The sequence below is a fragment of the Poromitra crassiceps genome (assembly GCF_964638095.1).
Source record: "Poromitra crassiceps genome assembly, chromosome: 14".
Classification (NCBI taxonomy): domain Eukaryota; kingdom Metazoa; phylum Chordata; class Actinopteri; order Beryciformes; family Melamphaidae; genus Poromitra; species Poromitra crassiceps.
The window spans coordinates 25,255,848-25,273,994 of NC_139633.1; the positions used below are offsets into that span (position 1 = coordinate 25,255,848).

Here is an 18,147-nt window from a genome sequence, read left to right on the forward strand (position 1 = left end):
TGCATGAAGGCAAAGTTGAAGTGCACACGTCTGTGCAAGTGCAAATGTGAGAAATAGCTGGACCAGAAATTTTTCCAAGACTGACACCAATCAAACAAGTAAATGTCTCAGTAATTACTCACAACCATAGGCACAGTTAAAAATGAATAATGTCAACAATAGTTACTTTTGTTGTGCTGAGTGCCGTTCTCAAGATTATATAAATAAATGTTTAAGCCCTATGGTTCTCTGTCTGTTATTTTGATTGCAGGACAAACTATTGTTTCTCTAAGTAATGTGCTTGAAATACCAATTGATACTCCTGATCCTGAATCCATACATACCTCATATGTTCAGATAGGACAATCTGATCAAAAGTTATAGCTGTTAATATGTTTTGCAGCGCCCCCTAGAAGCCATTTTTTTAACTGAGTGCTAATTCCAGTTGATTCACCACACTGTCTGGGCCTAAAATAGCATGAAAATGTTATGTTCCATAGCAACTGTGGGGACACTTTAAGACTTTCTCTTCAAAAATGCATAATTTCGGTTGTGGCCATTTTGGAAAATGGCTCAAAAAAGGTATTTCTTTTAATCTGCTTACTAAAATTCTTGAAGTACCAGTTGCCACTTTTAATCCTGAATCCATACATACCTCATATGCTCAAATTAGATGATCCAATCAAAAATTACAGCAGTTTAATGTTACCATGTACCTATTTAACCATTTTGCCATGTTACCATATCTTAAAGCGCCCCCTAGAGGCCAATTTTTAATCTGTGTGCCTGACCCTCGGACCAAAATTGTTCTAAAGACCCTTAACGTCAACTTAGAAGTGAAAACCAAACTTTTGCATCAATTTGAAATGACTGAGTGGTCAGCAACCCCACTAAATGGCGGAGAGCGTATGCGGGCGCACACGGACGTCTAGAGAAAGTGCGCAGCGCCCAGCGTCTATTTTCAGAGCGCTCCAGCGTTTTTGTGCGCCCGACTCCCAGCACTTCCAGTTGAAAATATTTTAACTTTTCAGAAAGACGCTGGTGTCGGGTGCTCCTTTTCTGGCAATAATCATATGGAGAAACTATCGCAACAGAGACAGAAAGGATCAATTGTGCGAGCAGATTGGCTAGACACTTGGTGAGTGTTGAGCTAAATCACTGTATGTGTGTGTTGTTTGCTAATGTTAGCTGTCAGCTATCAAGCTACTACCGCACTGAACTAACGTTAGTTTCACACTGCTTCCTTGTATATTGTGCGCTGAGATCAGCGCTCCCCAGCGCACTCCCAGCGTTTAATGGTCTGAAAAAGACGCTAGGTGGACACAGGCCCATATGCAGCATTTGTGTGTCCGTCCCTTTAAGACCGCGAACCACGTGACGCGGTTCACGGTCTTAAAGGGATACACACACAAATGAGGGATATACACGCAAATGCTGCATCAGGTATCAATGGGATATACAAGAATTAGGACCTGAGTGATGAATGGGTCTAATCATTGAGCCAAGTGACAGCTGACAATCGGCAAAAATGGACAATAGGAGATTCTGTGCCCCCACGTACACTGTTACCGCTTTTAGGGATGGGCATTTCTAGCAAAAACACTATTCGAAATTCGCTGGCCAAATTCGAATTTAATTCGAAATTCAAAAATAAAAATAAAAATGTAAAAAAAATTAAAAATGTTTTTTTTTTTTTTGTGTCAGTGAAATGTTGCATTGTCTCCCCTGATTCTAAGTCTACGGCTTTATTAATTAATATAAAAAGCTTCTGCTGTGGATTTTTAGCTCAAACAAGCATTGCACCACTGAAGTAAAGAACATGTTACATGACATTGACATTTTCGAAAATAAAAAACAGTTTTGACAATCATGAGTGGTTCATTAAATATTTAGTAGGCTCAGGTTTGAGTGCCAAAGGGGTGCCAAAGTCACCCCCTCTCCCTCTTCATGGGATTTCATCCGCCATTCATTTTTCCATAAACCTTGCTTAAAATGCTTATAAAAATTGTTTTACTTGCTCAAACCAAGCGATTTGACTATACTTAGAATCAGGGGAGACAATGCAACATTTCACTAATTTTTTTTTTTTTTTTTTTCGAATTTCGAATTTCGAATTTCAATAATAAAAGTCGACCTTGATAATAACAACGATTATTCGAAAATTCGAAATTCGATGCCCATCCCTAACCGCTTTACCATCAAATGCTGTGGCTCTGCGGAGAGAGCGGTCTTGCCGTGAACACAGCAGGAACCATAACTTTGCCTCAGGAGCTAGGAGAGCACGCTGAAGGTGAGGCTAAAGGTGAAACCTGGGCCACTCACAGAAAAAGACCAGGCAAGCATTAAACTGAGCCAAGTTCTACAACCTCCCATTTCCCCTGACATGATCGGGATAGGTTTTCATAACAAATGCCAACTTCACTCTTAAGCCAAGTTTCTGACATCTCAGGTCCAAGCCTTTGCTCACATGTACAGGTAGTAAAAAGTGAGCTCGCTGAAAATCAGAGCCAGATTATTGTGTGAGGCCCATTCTGGTCTGGTCTGAAAGAAGGACTACAAACTAGCCTGGAGGAACTACACTTCCCATTTTAGCAAAGCGAGCAGGAACAGCAGGATGTTGTTTCACACCAGTGCGTGCTGAGCTGAGCTGAGCCGGGCGGTCTGGAGTAAAGCGGCGCTCTCAGCTGATTCAACACGCAGCTAATAAGACCTCAGGGAGCCGTAGCAAAACACAAATACACACGTGCACGCTCGCTCACATCGGGTCAACACCCACACTCCTTCACACATTCACACCGTTCTGTTCTGTTCGGTTCTGCCCATCCCATCCTGCGACCCGACTGATACTGGATCGTTTGTCTGATCCTCAAAATTAAGGAGAACCATTTTTTGTCACGATCGATTTATCTGCAGTCTGTTACGAACAACTCTTGGGACACGTTTAGCTTTTTAAAGAAAGAATTACGATGAGACGATTCTCCGGCGGGGTGGGGGCCTGATTTTGCTCCACTTGAATAAGATATTTCATAACCATAAAAATGTTTCACGGGTTTATCATGACTTATGTCTAGTGATAATAACGTCTCGATGTAAAAACGTTGGGCTGGTTATTATTAAGAGTTATTATTAAGAGCTGATCAGTGTGCAGGGCAGGCAGATTCGTATTGCATTAAATACAGAGAGAAAATCTGACTGGTAAACAAAACAAACACTAAAGCTGGGCAACAAAGAAAACAACACATTCAGTCAATCCATACCAATCTGTCAAGGTTGTTCTTAAATGTCCAGCCTGTTCACATCAATCAAGACCTAAACGCTCCACTTCAAAGACGAGATGTTTCCACAAGTGTATCACCTTGCTGCTGAGCTGACAAGTAGCTGGCAGAGGCAGAGATGAGAGGAGATAGAAGTGAAAACAGACAGAAAGACCAACACTTTAGTGTCTGTGTGTGTGCTGCAGCTTTGGCAGCGCTTTGCACAAGTTGGCATGGAAGCAAAAAGACTCCCGGTTCCTGAGAAACACTCCCAACTGCTTCTCCGAGACTACAGGGATATCTAATCACCAAGGAAGAAGGCTTGGGGGGAAGTGTGTAGCTACAGCCAGACAGGTTGTCTGCTTACTAGGGTTGTCAAAAGCATCGCTAGTATCGAAAGGTATCGATACTGAAAATTTGAATCGGATACAATACTCATTTGCAACAGTTTTGATACCATCAGTGCTTTCTTCTAATGAAAAATCACTGATTTCTCCCTCCCTATCATTGGGTATCTGTTGCTTCAACAAGCTAAAGGTGTTCTGATGGCTAGAGCAGGGCTAATCTGCTGTCTAAATTCAAAGTTTGATCAGGCCTAGATTATGGAGAAGTGTGCGTCTGTCCGTCCATCTGTCTAACTTTATTTGTATGCCTCTTGATGTGTCATCATCCCCCCCTTCCCGTGGTATCGAAAATGGTATCGAGTATCGATATTTTCCTGGGTATTTATCTATCGGTATCGAAGTAGAAATTCTAGTATCGTGACATCCCTACTGCTTACTGTGACCTTCACGATCAACACTGACTGCCACCAAACGCATGCTGAGCTTTCCACACCGCCTTCTTCTTCTCTTTGTTCAAAGGAAATTATATTTATTAACAGAATTCTCAGATATAAATAAATGGCTGTCAGGGGGCTTCTGGGTAGTGTAGAGGTAAAAGCAGAGTCGCCTATCACCGCGGAGAAGACCCAGGTTCAGCAGTACTTCCGGCTTGGCCAGACGTTCCTACAGGCACAATTGGCCGTGTCTGCGGGTGGGAAGCCGGTGGTGGAGTATGAGTCCCGGTCGCTGCGCTAGTGCCTCCTCTGGTCGGTCGGGGGTACAGGTGAAACTCCTCAATCAGCAGACAGGGGATTTGGCCAAGTACAAATTGGGGAGAAAATTGGGAGAGAAAAAAGAAATGGAAAAAGAAAGAACGTGATAAAAAGGATAAATAATGGCTATTATTTATTTTCCACCATCATGCTTGCTTGTAAGATTTATTTTTATGCATTTTATGTTGTCACATGAGATAAATTGCTGCTTTACATTCACTTCCTCCCAGATTCCCCCGCTCCGCTGTAATTGAGACAAAGTGGTGTTTTGTAGTGAGGGGCGCCATAAATCTCATCCTGGCTTGTAGTACCATAGCTGACCACCGGCAGCTCTATCGAAAAGTCACTCTGTTGGTCGGACCACAAAAAGGTCACCACCACCTGCTAGCGGACGCAGTTTTTGCTTAGGAGCGTGACATTTGGCATGGAGGTCAAGTGTGTGTGTGTGAAGGTAGGGATGTCCGATATTATCGGCCTACCGATATTATCGGCCGATATTAGCATAAAAAAATTGATATCGGAAAATATCGGTATCGGTTTTCATGCCGATATTTTTTTTTTTTTTTAATACAGGGGGAGTCTCACTGACAGCAATGCTCTCTATTTCAGGAGTGCCCCTGTTCACATTCACACACACATTCATACCTGGAAGCTGACCAGTACAACCACAGTCTGATCTACTGGCCACTGATCAGCTCCACTGGAGCGGTTGGGGTTAGGGGTCTTACTCAAGGGCACCTCAGTGGTGGTAATGAGGGAGGGGCAAGCTCTGCCTTTTCACTTTCCCCCACCCAGATTTATCCTGCCGGTCCCGGGGATTGAACCGACGACCTTCTGGTCACAAGCTCGCTTCTCTAACACTTACAACTTTAACACAACATGCATATTATATATTAAACTCTTCAGCTACATTAAGCTACATTATGTAACTTGTTACGTGAAATTTGGGTGGAAAAAAAGCCCGCTTATATCGGTATCGGTTGATATCGGTTGATATCGGTATCGGAAATTAAGAGTTGGACATTATCGGATATCGGTAAAAAAGCCAATATCGAACATCCCTACGTGAAGGTTTGTGTTCATGCTAATTGGCTGGGGGGGGGGGGGGGGGTGTATTTGTGGTCACAGCTATTGTGAATTTGCACTCGTTTGTTTGAGTTTTTCTCTTTTTCCCCCCTAATACCTATTTGCTAGCCTATAATCAATAGCAATGTTCTCTGTTTCAACACAGCAAAATGACCAGCAGCTCATAACGTCTCATTATTTGAGCTCGCTTTCCTCTAATGTCTAGTGTTTTGAAACCAATTATCACACACCAAACTCTCACACCTGTCATTGTGTTTCCACCCAGAGCACAAGTCACCCTGTGCACCCCAACGCCTGCAGGGGTTGCTAGGCAACTGTGATATCAAATAAATAAACTAAGTGGCAGATGTTGCTCTCCGGCAGACACAGACGAAACGCCTGCCAGAGAAAAACTACACTCACTGACCCCCAAGGTCACGAGGAGGACGAGACGCTCTCAAACTAACTGGACGGCGGGAAAAAGAGGAGTCCGTTCAAATGCCTAAAACTGTTACACTATATCTATAAACACCAAGGCCATTACGACCTCACACCTACAGTGAGGTTGTGAGAGTTTTTAAACGTGCACTTACAACCAAAATCGACTTTTCGGGCATCTTTGCGGTAAGCTTATCAGCCCATGGAATATAGCAGGAATAACGGCACGCTGTTGTTAGTAAATTGCTTGGGCATGATAAAAGGTACATTCAGCGAGGTTTTTGTGTTAAAATAAGTGTTAAATGGCTCTATATTCTGACAGCAATCACTGAAATAGTGTTTGGGTCAGTGACTTGAAACCCCCAACCCCCCACTGTCCTCTATCTCTCTCCTGTAGTCCTGCATGCAGGGCGGACGTAACTCCACAACCGTAACTCATAGAGATGCAGGGATGGCAGCTTGGATTCGGGGTGAGAAAATACATATACTCCTTTATAGGCATCGCGATCTGACCTTCCATTTCCCAGAAAATGTAAACTATTTTCTGATTGGATAGTTCGAGGTCGGCGCTAATTTTTATCCGATCAGAGAAAAGTTTACATTTTCTGGGAAACGGAAGGTCAGATCGTGATGCGTAAAACAAACTATATGTATTTCTTCACCCCGAATCCAACGCCGCCATCCGTGAGTCTCTACAAGTTACGGTTGCGGAGATACGTCCGCCCAGCCTGCAGGACTACAGGAGAGAGATAGAGGACAGCGGGGGGTTGGGGGGGTTTCAAGTCACTCACCATTAACCAAACACACTATTTCAGTGATTGCTGTCAGAATATAGAGCCATTTAACACTTATTTGAACACAAAAACATCACTGAATGTACCTTTAACCATCCTCTTCTCCTTGCTGTCATGATTGGAAGAGTGATACCTCGACGGCCGGGGCATTCCTGGTACCTGGTATCTAGTGTGTGGGATCTCCCTGCGCGGCGCACAGGGAGTCAGTCTCAATGCGCGGCGTTGCACTGTAAACATGGCTTACCCTATTGGGAAAGCATTCACGCTCATTCATTTTAACGATGGGAACTCGTCTTTGATTGCCGTACTTGATCACTACTCCACCTGAGAAATCTCCACTGATACGTCCAATCAGCCATAGCTATGCATAACTGCTCATAGGAAATGAACCTGATTGAATTAGGAGCCTTTTTGAAACGACTGCCTCTCTCTCTCTCTCTCTCTCTCTCTCTCTCTCTCTCTCTCTCTCTCTCTCTCTCTCTCTCTCTCTCTCTCTCTCTCTCTCTCTCTCTCTCTCTCAAATGGAGAATATTCTCTCTCTCAAATGGAGAATATTCTCTCTCTCAAATGGAGAATATTCTCGCAGCGGCCACCAGGACCAGATCCAAAAGGAACTCTCATAAAAAGGCATTCTCTCTCTGTCCAAATCAGGACAAGTGGAGAGAAAAGGCAGATTGTGCTGGATGTTGAATGAGGAGAGAGAGAGAACAACAAACCAAAAACCGAGGTTCTCCAAAGATAAACACTCCCAAAGCTCGGGGGGGGGGGGGGGTGGTCAGGGCTGGGGAGTGTGTGTGTGTGTGTGTGTGCATGCGTGCGTGTGTGTGTGTGTGTGTGCGCGCTTGTGTGTGTGTGTGTGGTGACTGCGCACGCGTGCGAGATAAGTAGGGGGTGCCCCCCCTCCCGAAAAACATTTCTAAAATAGCAACCGCAAACCAGACAGAATGTAAATCTGCACTTTGAAAAAAGGGAGGGCTGGGAGAGAAAGAGAGAGAGCTCTGAGGGAAGTAGAAAAACAGGTATTCATTTCCAGGCCCGTTTACAGTTCCAGGAGCAGAGAAAATGGGTCAGAGCTGCTGCAGCTCCGCTCCAGTCCAGTCCGGGACTGTTGAAACAAGACTCCGCCTTTTTATTTTCTCCGGTAATGAATCGCAGCTTTTTCCACCGAGCGGAGCTCAATGATATTACGGGCTCCTGAAAGCTTCATCATGCCCAGCGTGGAGGAATTCAACGCGTAAGCAAGGCTGAGGAGAACTGTTTAATTGTATCAGCATGTTTGGGTGAAATCCGACGTAGAAGAGAGAGCGGAGAGAGGGAGGGAGGGAGGAGGTGGACTAACAGTAGAGTCAGTGCAGTGCAGCACGGCCCCGGTGGTGGAAAAAAAACCGAATTCAACGCTGAAATCAGCGGAATCATTTGAATGACACAGTTGCGCTGATGCGTGACTGCGGTGTCATATTGCTAAACCAACCGACATAGCTGGGATGACTTATTAACGCCAAGCGTTGCTAAATGTACTGTACACCAGAGATGCTCACAAGTCATTTTTTTTGCAAGTCCAAGTCAAGTCTCAAGTACCTATGGATGAGTGTTCTGTCATCTGCTGCATGTCATCTGGTCTGCTTAGAACACTGCAGCTAAAACTAAGGGATTCAAAGCATGTACTGTATTATCCTCACTCCTTATCTATTAGAAGACAGTAGCAGCAATGATTAGAGATGACATTGGTAGACATTTCCTTCATGTTAACGCACTAAAAAAAATATATAAAAAAATAAAGATTGTTCACAAGTCCCAAACCTTCAAGTCCAAGTCAAGTCTCAAGTCTTTGAGGACGAGTCTCAAGTCACTGTGTGTGTGACTTAAGTGCGACTCAAGTCCAAGTCTCAAGTCCAAGTCCCCATCTCTGCTGTACACTACAGGAATCAGCCTGGTGTGGAGGAGTAGACAGGCCACAGGTTGTCCATACAGCAACAGCTTGAGATGGTTTAACCACCTGGGGTGTGCCAGATTTATTTGAACTAACACCTGGGGCTGAAAAATTAAAATATATAAATACCTTGATCGGGATCATTTATCATGATTATTTATCTCGGTTCAGGAAACAAAATCCTTTTACTGCACTTTTTGCACCTGAACATATATTTATTTCCGTGTAGTATTTCTCAAAGTAGCAGCAGCTGGGGAGTGTTGTTTTCACTCTCACCGTCTCACTCTTATTGTAGTCCTTATTTACAAAATGAAAATAATAAATAATTACTAAGGGTAGTTTATTACTTTGGGGGGCGTAGCTACAACCCTAAAACACAAACTTTGCGCAGCATCTCCACTTGTTTGTTGTCTCTTCAAATAACCGACGATGATCCACTTTGAGGCGCTAAAACGTTTTCACATTCAGACTCGGGAGAAGGTTTTTCCTCTGTAATGTTATCCGTTCTTTTCCACTCGTCACGACATTTTCCCAAAGCTGGTCTCTCTGTAAGGTTTGTCTCTCTTTCCCATCGGAGCTGCCTGCTTTCCCGTCTTAACTTTCATTTGGGTCACATGGGCGCACGCTGCACATTAAAAGGTTGTGCGATTGGTTAAATGCGTAATGAAATTGCACACTGGGACTTTCGGGGGAATTGAAATTACAGTATAACAAACACTTCAATACTGTCAGTAATTACAGCTGAAACAATTAGTCGATTAGCTTGACCGAAAATTAAAAGTACAAAACCAAATATTTGCTGGTGACAGCTTCACAAATGCTAAGATTCGCTTACTTTTCTTAATTTCACATTATAATAAAATATGTTTTTTTTTTGGGCTGCTGGTCAGATCAATTAATAAGCAATGTGATCACTTGTACTTGTCATTTGTCATTAGTTTTGACGTTTTATAGAGTAAATCATTAATCAATTAATCAACAACAACAAACTAGTATATCGCTGGACCGCAGTGTTGCCAACACTTTTCCAAGGAAAGTCGCTATTGGCTGCTCAGAAAGCCACTAGAAGTCGCCAGATGATGGCGATGATATGCCAGCAGCTAGTGGGTGTAGTCAGGTGAAAAGAAGCGGCTGGCAACTGCACATGTATCGGAGGAAGCGTGTGCGCGTCTACGGCTCTCTCCAGATCGGCAGAGGGGGTGGGGCAGCAGGGGGAATTGGTCAAGTACAATTAGGGAGAAAATGGGGGGAAATCAGTGTAACTTCATCACTCACTCAGTCAGTCACATTCGCATATTTATTTATTGGCGGGCTGGCCCCGCTGTTGCCATCCAGACACACAAAAATCCATAGTACTTGTATTTATCGTGGAAACATAACTTTTATCTTGTAAGAGTACCTCACTAGCAAGATAACGGAACACACGTGTTTCTGATGTATAAGGTATTATTCAACTACTCTTTTTTGCCAGCGTTTTGGATCGGTTAGGCCCTGGCCTGCAGTAGGAACTGTGTGAGGATGAAGAGCAGGGAAACTCCAACTGCTCCTGAGTGGATCTGCTGGAAGCTGGAACAACAGAGCAGTGTTCAAACGCTCGCGAGGGAGAGAGAGAACGAGAGAGAGAGAGAGAGAGAGAGAGAGAGAGAGAGAGCCTGCAGCACATTCCCCACAAGACACTCACTTCCTGTCTGAGGGTCTTACTCAGCACCCAGGAGGAGGAAGAGGAGAGAGAGGAGGATAAGGCCCACACACACACACACACACACAATTTTTCATTTTGTGGGTAGATAGGCCGTAGAGATAACCATCTTTGTATTAGGGCTGAACAATAAAATCAAATAAAATACATTTAATAATATTATTGTAATCACATTTTCGCCTGGAAGACATGATGTCATTTCTCAGAGGAAGAGGTGTATCAGATGGCCTCCAAAGTATCGTATTCTGTTGTGCAGAATCTCCAGCCAGCAAATCAAGTTGTGTGAGCAGACATCACATTTTACTCAGACACGACAAAACCTGAGCAACTACACCCCCCGAGGATACTGAGCAAACTAGCCAGTATTATTTCACTGCACCATATACTGTGAAAACGTGTTAAACCTCTGAAATTTGCTCGCCAAACACATGGCGATGGGTTTTTTCCCTTCCGAGACAAAGCTAGTAGGCTACCCAATAATAGCCTGTGGTTTAGAAACAGGAAAACCAATTAGTTCAGTGAAGAAAATGATTCATTTAGCCTAATTGTAGGTTGTTGTAGCAGTTACCCGGCAAACATGTTGTTAGGATGTGCACAGGCTACACACTGGTCCACCAGGAGGCTTCGCACACTCACACTCACCAACACAACTCAACTCGCACAACTAATACTAGAGAGACACTGCGGAGCGCGTCATCATTCAGAAACCACGCCCAAAACGGGGGAAAACAAAAACTCCCCCCCCCCCCAATCCTGGCGTTCTCCTATGTCACGTGTTGCACACATTACAAAGATCATATATACGGAAGATGAACACTCCAACTTACTTCCTTGACAGCTAGATCCATATTTTTCTTCTCGCCAATTCTCAATGGCTTCCTTGTTTTGCTCGGGAGTAGAAAAAAACTTTAATTGTCGATTTTGTTACATTTGTTGTCTGCGCAGCCCCACCACACAACAGCTTTTAGCTATGTTTAATTCAAGGAAAATGACGCTGGTGTATGGAAGTGAATGGAGAGCTTTCCCCCCGTGATGATGAGCGTGGCCTATTTCATGCAGTGTCTCGATGAGCAGCAGGGAAAGCCATGAGCACAGTTCAAATGGACCCATATACAGTAGAATGCTTGGGTAATGTATGCTAAAGCCCGTGGAAAACACTAAATGTGGGTTATACGCTTCTGAGAAAATGTTAGCCCTTTCCCACACCGGTCTCTTAACCTCGTGATGAATGCGAAAAGGCAGAGAGACGCTATTTTATTGTTCCCTGCACACATAAAGCTATCATTCAAGCTTTCATGGCCATGCCAAGGTCTCCCAGCCATAGAAGGGAGAATTCTATTCCAAAAGTGCCAGCAGCACAACACTCAACCCAACGGGCTGTCAGGGCAGAGATTTGGTTGTCACTTCGCACACTATTTACGGACCCGAGCCAGGGGAACCGCAACTGGGCCAGTGTGAGGGGACTGTAAATCTATAATTGCTAAACGGTTAATAATTTCCATTTTCCTCTCAAGCAAATTGTGCCAGAAAAGGGGGAGTGAAAATATGACCGATTCCAAACGAAAGGTGGGGCGAGGTGGTGTATATACGGTATGTTGGGATTTCCTTCTAATGTAAGGAGTCACCCATGATGGTCACAGAGTTCTTCTGGGTCATTTCTCCTCTTAGGCCCGTAAATCTGCTCCCCCACTCTCACCCCATGCCTGTGCACTCTCTGTATAGCCAGCTGCTTCATTGGAAAAACAGTTCAAATTCTTGACCGGGCCAATATACTGTATTAACACTGTTATGGCCTTAGCTTTCAGGTCAGGCTTTCGGGGAGTAATGGATTACATGCAATGGGACTACGTAACCAGATTACCCCAAAAAAAGGTAACTGTACACTACACTAACTGTAACTTACAGTTACAGAAGAAAATATGTAATCAAGATTACAGTTACTGTACATTTTGGTGTAAAAAAAAGAAGATTACTAGCACGATTACAATTTGAACAAACATTTTAAAAATGAAGAAAGATGCGCACACATTACAAAACTGACTTGCCTCACGCAACACCACTCTGGTCCAAGCCGGAAATCCATCTACGTGGAGTGAACTGCTCTTCCCGCCAGAAAACATCGGACTACTCCTGCCGCTCATTTTTAGACACACAAGTTATCGTGAGCGGTAAGATGTAAGCCCTGTTTTGACGATTGGATTTACTTCCTGGAGAAACTTCATCTATCATTCTCCGGCCCGGGTTAATAAAAACCTTTTCTGCAGGATTGGTGCTTCACGTGAGCTGTGTTCCCGGTTTACGCGGAGAACGCTAAAGACGGGGACCCTCTTCTCACACCCTCCCGGAGAGGCAGAAGAGAACCGACAGGGCGAGGGGGGGGGGGGGCGCTGGACCGCAAAGCTGGGACTCACAGCTCGAGCTGGACGACCGGCAATAAGATGGCAATAAGGAGGACATTTTGGAATGAAATGCCGATGAAGATGAACTTCTTCATCTTCTGTCTGAAGACGAAGACGACAATTTTTTCGGCCCTCTGGTTGACGCCAATTCCATGTCTGACTCTGCTTCCATCATGGCCAGGCACCCTCCACGCCACGGCATCCTATCTACGCAAGGGGAGTGAAGCCCAGGGACTCCTCTGGCCAGAGGCCACGCAGCTCACCAATGGTGGAAGATACAATGTCTTGCCTACGCACGAAGCAAAGGTGCCCGCCCAGGAAGCAGGCTATTCCAATGGCTCCCGACTTCAATAAAACACTGAAGGAAAGCTGGAAGAAGCCATTCAGAGTTAAGAATGCAGTCTTGGGAGCCGTTGTCCTGCTTCAACTCCCCGCCGTCGAGGCAGCCATGACAGCTCATCTGGCCTCTGGGAGGAGAGGTGCATTCGGGGCCCCCTGCCACTACTCTGCTGACCAGGGAAGACCGCATCCAGTCAAGCCTGACCCTCGGTTCACACAAGGCGCTATTCAGAAGCAGCGCTTAACAAAAGCTTGAGTGCCACGCTATACCGGTCACACCAGAAGCACTCTCTTTTCCTCTGCGCCTCGCTTGGCTCGCCCTCCCCCCCCCCCCCGCTCACAACTTGCGTTGACTTGATGCCTGGCAGCTCGGGTACAGCGCGCTGCACGCCTGAGAAATAGAACAGAAGCCGAAACTATCGCTGCAGCGTAGCTTCGGTGTGGCGTTGCGTGCGGCTGGTGTGAACAGTCTCGCCTGTTAACAAGGACGGCGAAATGAAAACTGCCATAGCGCTGCGTAGCTTCAGCGTGGCTTCAGCGTGCGAATGGCGTATGATGTGAACGAGGGCTAACTCTGCGGACCTACAAGGCCGGCGCGATGGCTGCCTGGGCGCTCAACATCGTTCTGGGACTCTATCAGAACGATTTGAAGCAGTGTGCTCGATGGTCCACCCGCATACAACGCTCGACCTGACAGACCCTCATTAGCATAGTTAGGTGGTCAATTACATTTAAATTGTGCAATAAAATATACCACAAATTAAGTTCATGTGTGGGGGAAGGGGGGGTAGACAGCTGACATCAATAGTTATCTTTAATGATAAATAATTGCATGCATTTCTTTGTGTAATGTATCTATGTATTTCCATTTTTCCTTGTGCTATAAATCAAATTAATTTATTTCCCAATTTATTATATTTTGATTTACTGATTCATCGCTAATCTTTCCATTTCTCTATGCATTTACTAATGTATACTGATATGGCAGACAGGTCCTCCTCTCTCTCTCTCTCACTCACACACACACTCTCACTCACACACACACACACACACACACACACACACAGGTCCATTGTTCACACAAAACCTAATGTGTAATTCATATGAATGAGATTGAATAAACATAAAGCCAAACACGGATAACTAACTGCTCATCCATCATCTGTCGCAAAACCTCGTTGCAATTTCCTAAAAGATTACCGACTGAAATAATGGATTTGTTTATTTTTTTAAAGTGGATATAAACAACGTTTCAACCCACTGACACGTATTTGGAAGAGCTAACAAAAAGCAGTTTATGAAGTTTATGTCCGTCTTTGAAAACATGAACTGTAGTCATAACAGCAGGTGTTCATTATTGCCACCAAAATGCAAATGAGTTCACGACACGTGCTGTCTGAATTTGCCCCAAAAAAAGTGGGGAGATGCTATTGTTGTTTGGAAGTGATCTCAGCATGATGGACCTGTGGCCAATTGCCCAGGGACGAGTCGAGCACACTAACGTTTTCCAAGGAGGAGAAGCCAGAGATACGGTCACAGACAATAAAACGCAGAGTAAAAATACACCGGAGTTCCCATAAAATGATTTCACTGCGGGCCAAACTCTGGCCTGCAGAACATGCACGTCAAAAAGCTACGTCTAATCCAATCAAAACACAGCCAGATGTTAAGCAGCTATTATGACGCCAAGTGATGGGAGACCAATAAGACTCGAGCATTCATACAGTCAATATTTGGATGTACGACTATGGCTAACGAAGCAAAGATGAGAATCACATCGTTTATAACGGTAAGTTGAAACTTAAAGCAGGGTGAAGGAAATCCACACTGTGACTTTTGGTAGTCATTAGTGAATTATGCACACAATACAAATACAGATGTTAGGACCATGTTGGGACTGTCTCTAAAATGATACACGGGCCACACAGGATGCAATCAGACACAACCTGAAATCTTCTTGAAGGCTAGAGGTCAAAGGTCGCAGCCGTTTCGCTGTTGAGATTGTGTGGTCTCTCACCCCCCCCCCCCCCCCCCCCCGGAGGCCTAAGACCGAGCAGAACACCCCGGGAACACAGTGGAAAACACTGCGGAAATTTCTATTCCACACTCCAACCGGAACGTCAACATGAGCGATGTCAGCCATGATGTCACGAAGCGACAATCAGGAAAACACCATGTTTAAAAGAGGCGGGAGACCGAGACTAACAAAGAGTTGCCGCGCAGACCTAGCCAGAATGCTAAAGACGCCGTAAACTGGATAGGTTATAAACATAGACGTACACACAACGTGTGAGGGACACATCTACACCCACGCTCAGGCACACAGCGAGTGACGTGGCGCATGGTATGTCCGGGAGACTCGGTTTTAGGGCCGGTCTCTGGTTAAGTTGTTTTCCTGGAAGAGGCAGGGATGACATGGAGCTTTGAGGAATGTACCGAGCAGCGAGGCAGCAGTGGGCCCACAACCAGGACGTGCTCAGGGGGAACTACGTATGTGCATGTGTGTGTGTGTGTGTGTGTGTGTGTGTGAGACAAAGGATAAAGTAACTCTAAAACCATCTGCTTGCCGAAGATTTCTCTAAAAAGGAAACACCTCGACCCAATTGAAATAACAACTTTGCTAGTATATTTGACGACCGAACTCGGTAACACTTCATTTGGATAGTCTGGCGCCTACAGAGTCTATAGAGTTTTTCTAACGGTTCAACAGCTTATTAGTGGACGTTCAACAATTCCAACTGTTCCACTTTTCTCTGCGAATGTTTAACAGATTATCTATAGAGTGTATGTGGCAAGTCATGAACATACCACACACATATTACCAGAATAATGTAGCAGCTCCAGGTGATGAGAATCCTGAGTTTGGAATGGGAACCAAACACAGAATCTGTTAAACGTCAACAGACAACATTTAAATGGTTGAATGTCAACTAAGAAATGTTACAAACACTTTGTAGACTCTGTAAGCGGGCTATCCAATTAAAATGTTACCCCCAAATTCCGAGAGGTAGTCACTGACGATGAGTAAAGCACATCTCAGTGGAAGAACCTTGTGAGCAAAGGCTACAGGCATATTAACGTAGCGTCATTCCAATCAATAAAGCAGAAACAGTTGAACATTTCGATATCCCCGCTTGTTTTCATTATATCCTCATCGCGACAGTTAACGTTCCTCCTCGGCCTCGTTTGGCAGCTTCTCCAGCTGATGACGACCCGCCGTCGTCTTCTGGGATCGATATAGAATCCAGCCCGCTTACATAACGCAGCAATCTTTCACACTCTGGTGTTTTGAAATATCTGATGAATGACCTCAACCTCTGGGGTTCACACGGGACCTCTCAATGGAGGCTGCCTGGCCTCCGTCCTCACAACCCTCCTAGCAGTGACATCACTCCTCCTCAACTGTTCACTAGTGGATCACGAGAGAGAAGACGAGTGGCTGAATCACTTTTATCGCCACCTCAAAACAAAAACACGCAGTAACAGGTTAGGATAGAAGGACACGTCGTCGCACAGAAACGGTCACGATTGTGCACAACAGAGGAGTGACATGGGGTTTTTGATTAAAAGGACTAACAGTAGCCTAAATTTTGTCTAACAGCAGCTGAGTGCATCAACAAATATGATAGCCATGTAAATTGAACGATTTTCTAATTGTTTTCCTTTTGTTACCAAGTGTAGGCTACTAATAGATCATTCTTTCGTGTCTGTCAAAATGTCACTGACCAACGTGACCATGAGGGTTTTCATTTCTCTCTCTTTAGGTCAGCCAAAGTTTGTAGACTGAACTTGTGACACCAGCGCAGTTACTTCTGTATGCATTGCAAACTGCCTGCTGCAAGTGAGAAGACTACTTATGTTTAGGGTCAATTATCCACTTTCAGGATGGTCTAAAACTCAAGGCATACAAAGGAAGTTTGGCTAGCGACTTCTTTTGGCCAAAACATGCTACTGCTCCCTCACCACAGAGCACCGGGCAGCATGCTCATGACTGCTGCTGAGTCTGTCTTTGACCTCATCAAGCCTCTATGCAAACTTGTTTTAGTTATACCATGCAACATAGGCTACAGCCGAGGCCCATCATCTCGACTCTTTACTGTGGTCGTCATCATATCATGTTCTGCCGCCCAGACATGCCAGGCTAGGCTAGCACTAATTGGAATGGCAAATAACGTTAATTGACTCGGCTTAATTGACTTAATTGTTTCACATCCGGGTCCTGCTCATGAGCTAACCAGAAGTCATTAAAACAAAAATGTAAATTAGTCTTATCAAAAGTTAGCGGTTTCGAGACGTAGCGTCAATTTAACAGTCGCAAGTTAAACAAAGGAAGGCCAAAGTACCACAAGTGGTGCCGATTCTGGAAAACAAGATGGGCTACAAAACACGTTTCGGGAGTTGGGATGAAACGTGGAAACAACCGAAGTCTCACTTTTCCTATCGTTTGTTAACCGGTGAATTAATTTACGGTAGTTGCTATGATGTTTTTTGTTTAGTTTGTTTTTGGTACTTTTTTAGTTTTTTGTTTTACCTAATAACATGACTTCCAACTTCTTGCGGTCCACCCGAAACCTCTCCTCTGTCCACTCCGGGTCTGGCAGCGGATGAGGTCCGCTCAAGTCCTCCTCGGATCCGGGCAGAGGAGAGTCGGTGCTGCGCTCGCTGTTGGAGCCCTGGTCCGACTGCTGCTGCTGCAAGTATCCGCTTAAAGTGTCGCACTGGGCAGCCATTGCGCTGCGCAGCAACGTCTCCAGTGGCCACGGCGTTTTACTTGAAGTTAGGTTGAGTTTAAGCAAAGTGTTGTCCGTCTTCCCCCATTAAGCAGCGTTCTAAAAATAGGCAGGACTGGTCTCGGTGTTGGTTCTCTGCTGAGTCCTCCTCGGGAGCGCTGCACAAAAGTCAGCAAGCCAAGCAACTCCTCGGGAAAGTTTCACGTGTCATCCTGCAAAAAGCGCGACTCCTCCCAGATACTTTTTTTTGTGCATCTACCTCCCCCTGTGTTTGTCACTGAGAAGACTACACAAACTTAGAGAAAGACTACACAAACTTAGAGAAATGCATTGGATTCAATCATGTTAGGACTTCTGGAGTTTCCTTCACTTTCACTCCTTCATGAAAAATATAGGCTACAGAACAAAAATTGCCTATAAATGC

General features: G+C 44.8%; 1 protein-coding gene across 1 annotated transcript in view; it reads right to left on the reverse strand.

Moving 5' to 3' along the window:
• The window catches only part of bicc1a (BicC family RNA binding protein 1a), a gene marked incomplete at its 5' end in the record, with an annotated part of 98,444 nt that extends 80,721 nt beyond the window's left edge, over positions 1-17,723 (reverse strand). Inside the window, one exon of the mRNA XM_083650510.1 lies at positions 17,525-17,723. Coding sequence (XP_083506636.1) covers positions 17,525-17,723 — 199 coding nt within the window. The remainder of the gene's footprint in view (positions 1-17,524) is intronic.
• Positions 17,724-18,147: the final 424 nt, after the last annotated feature.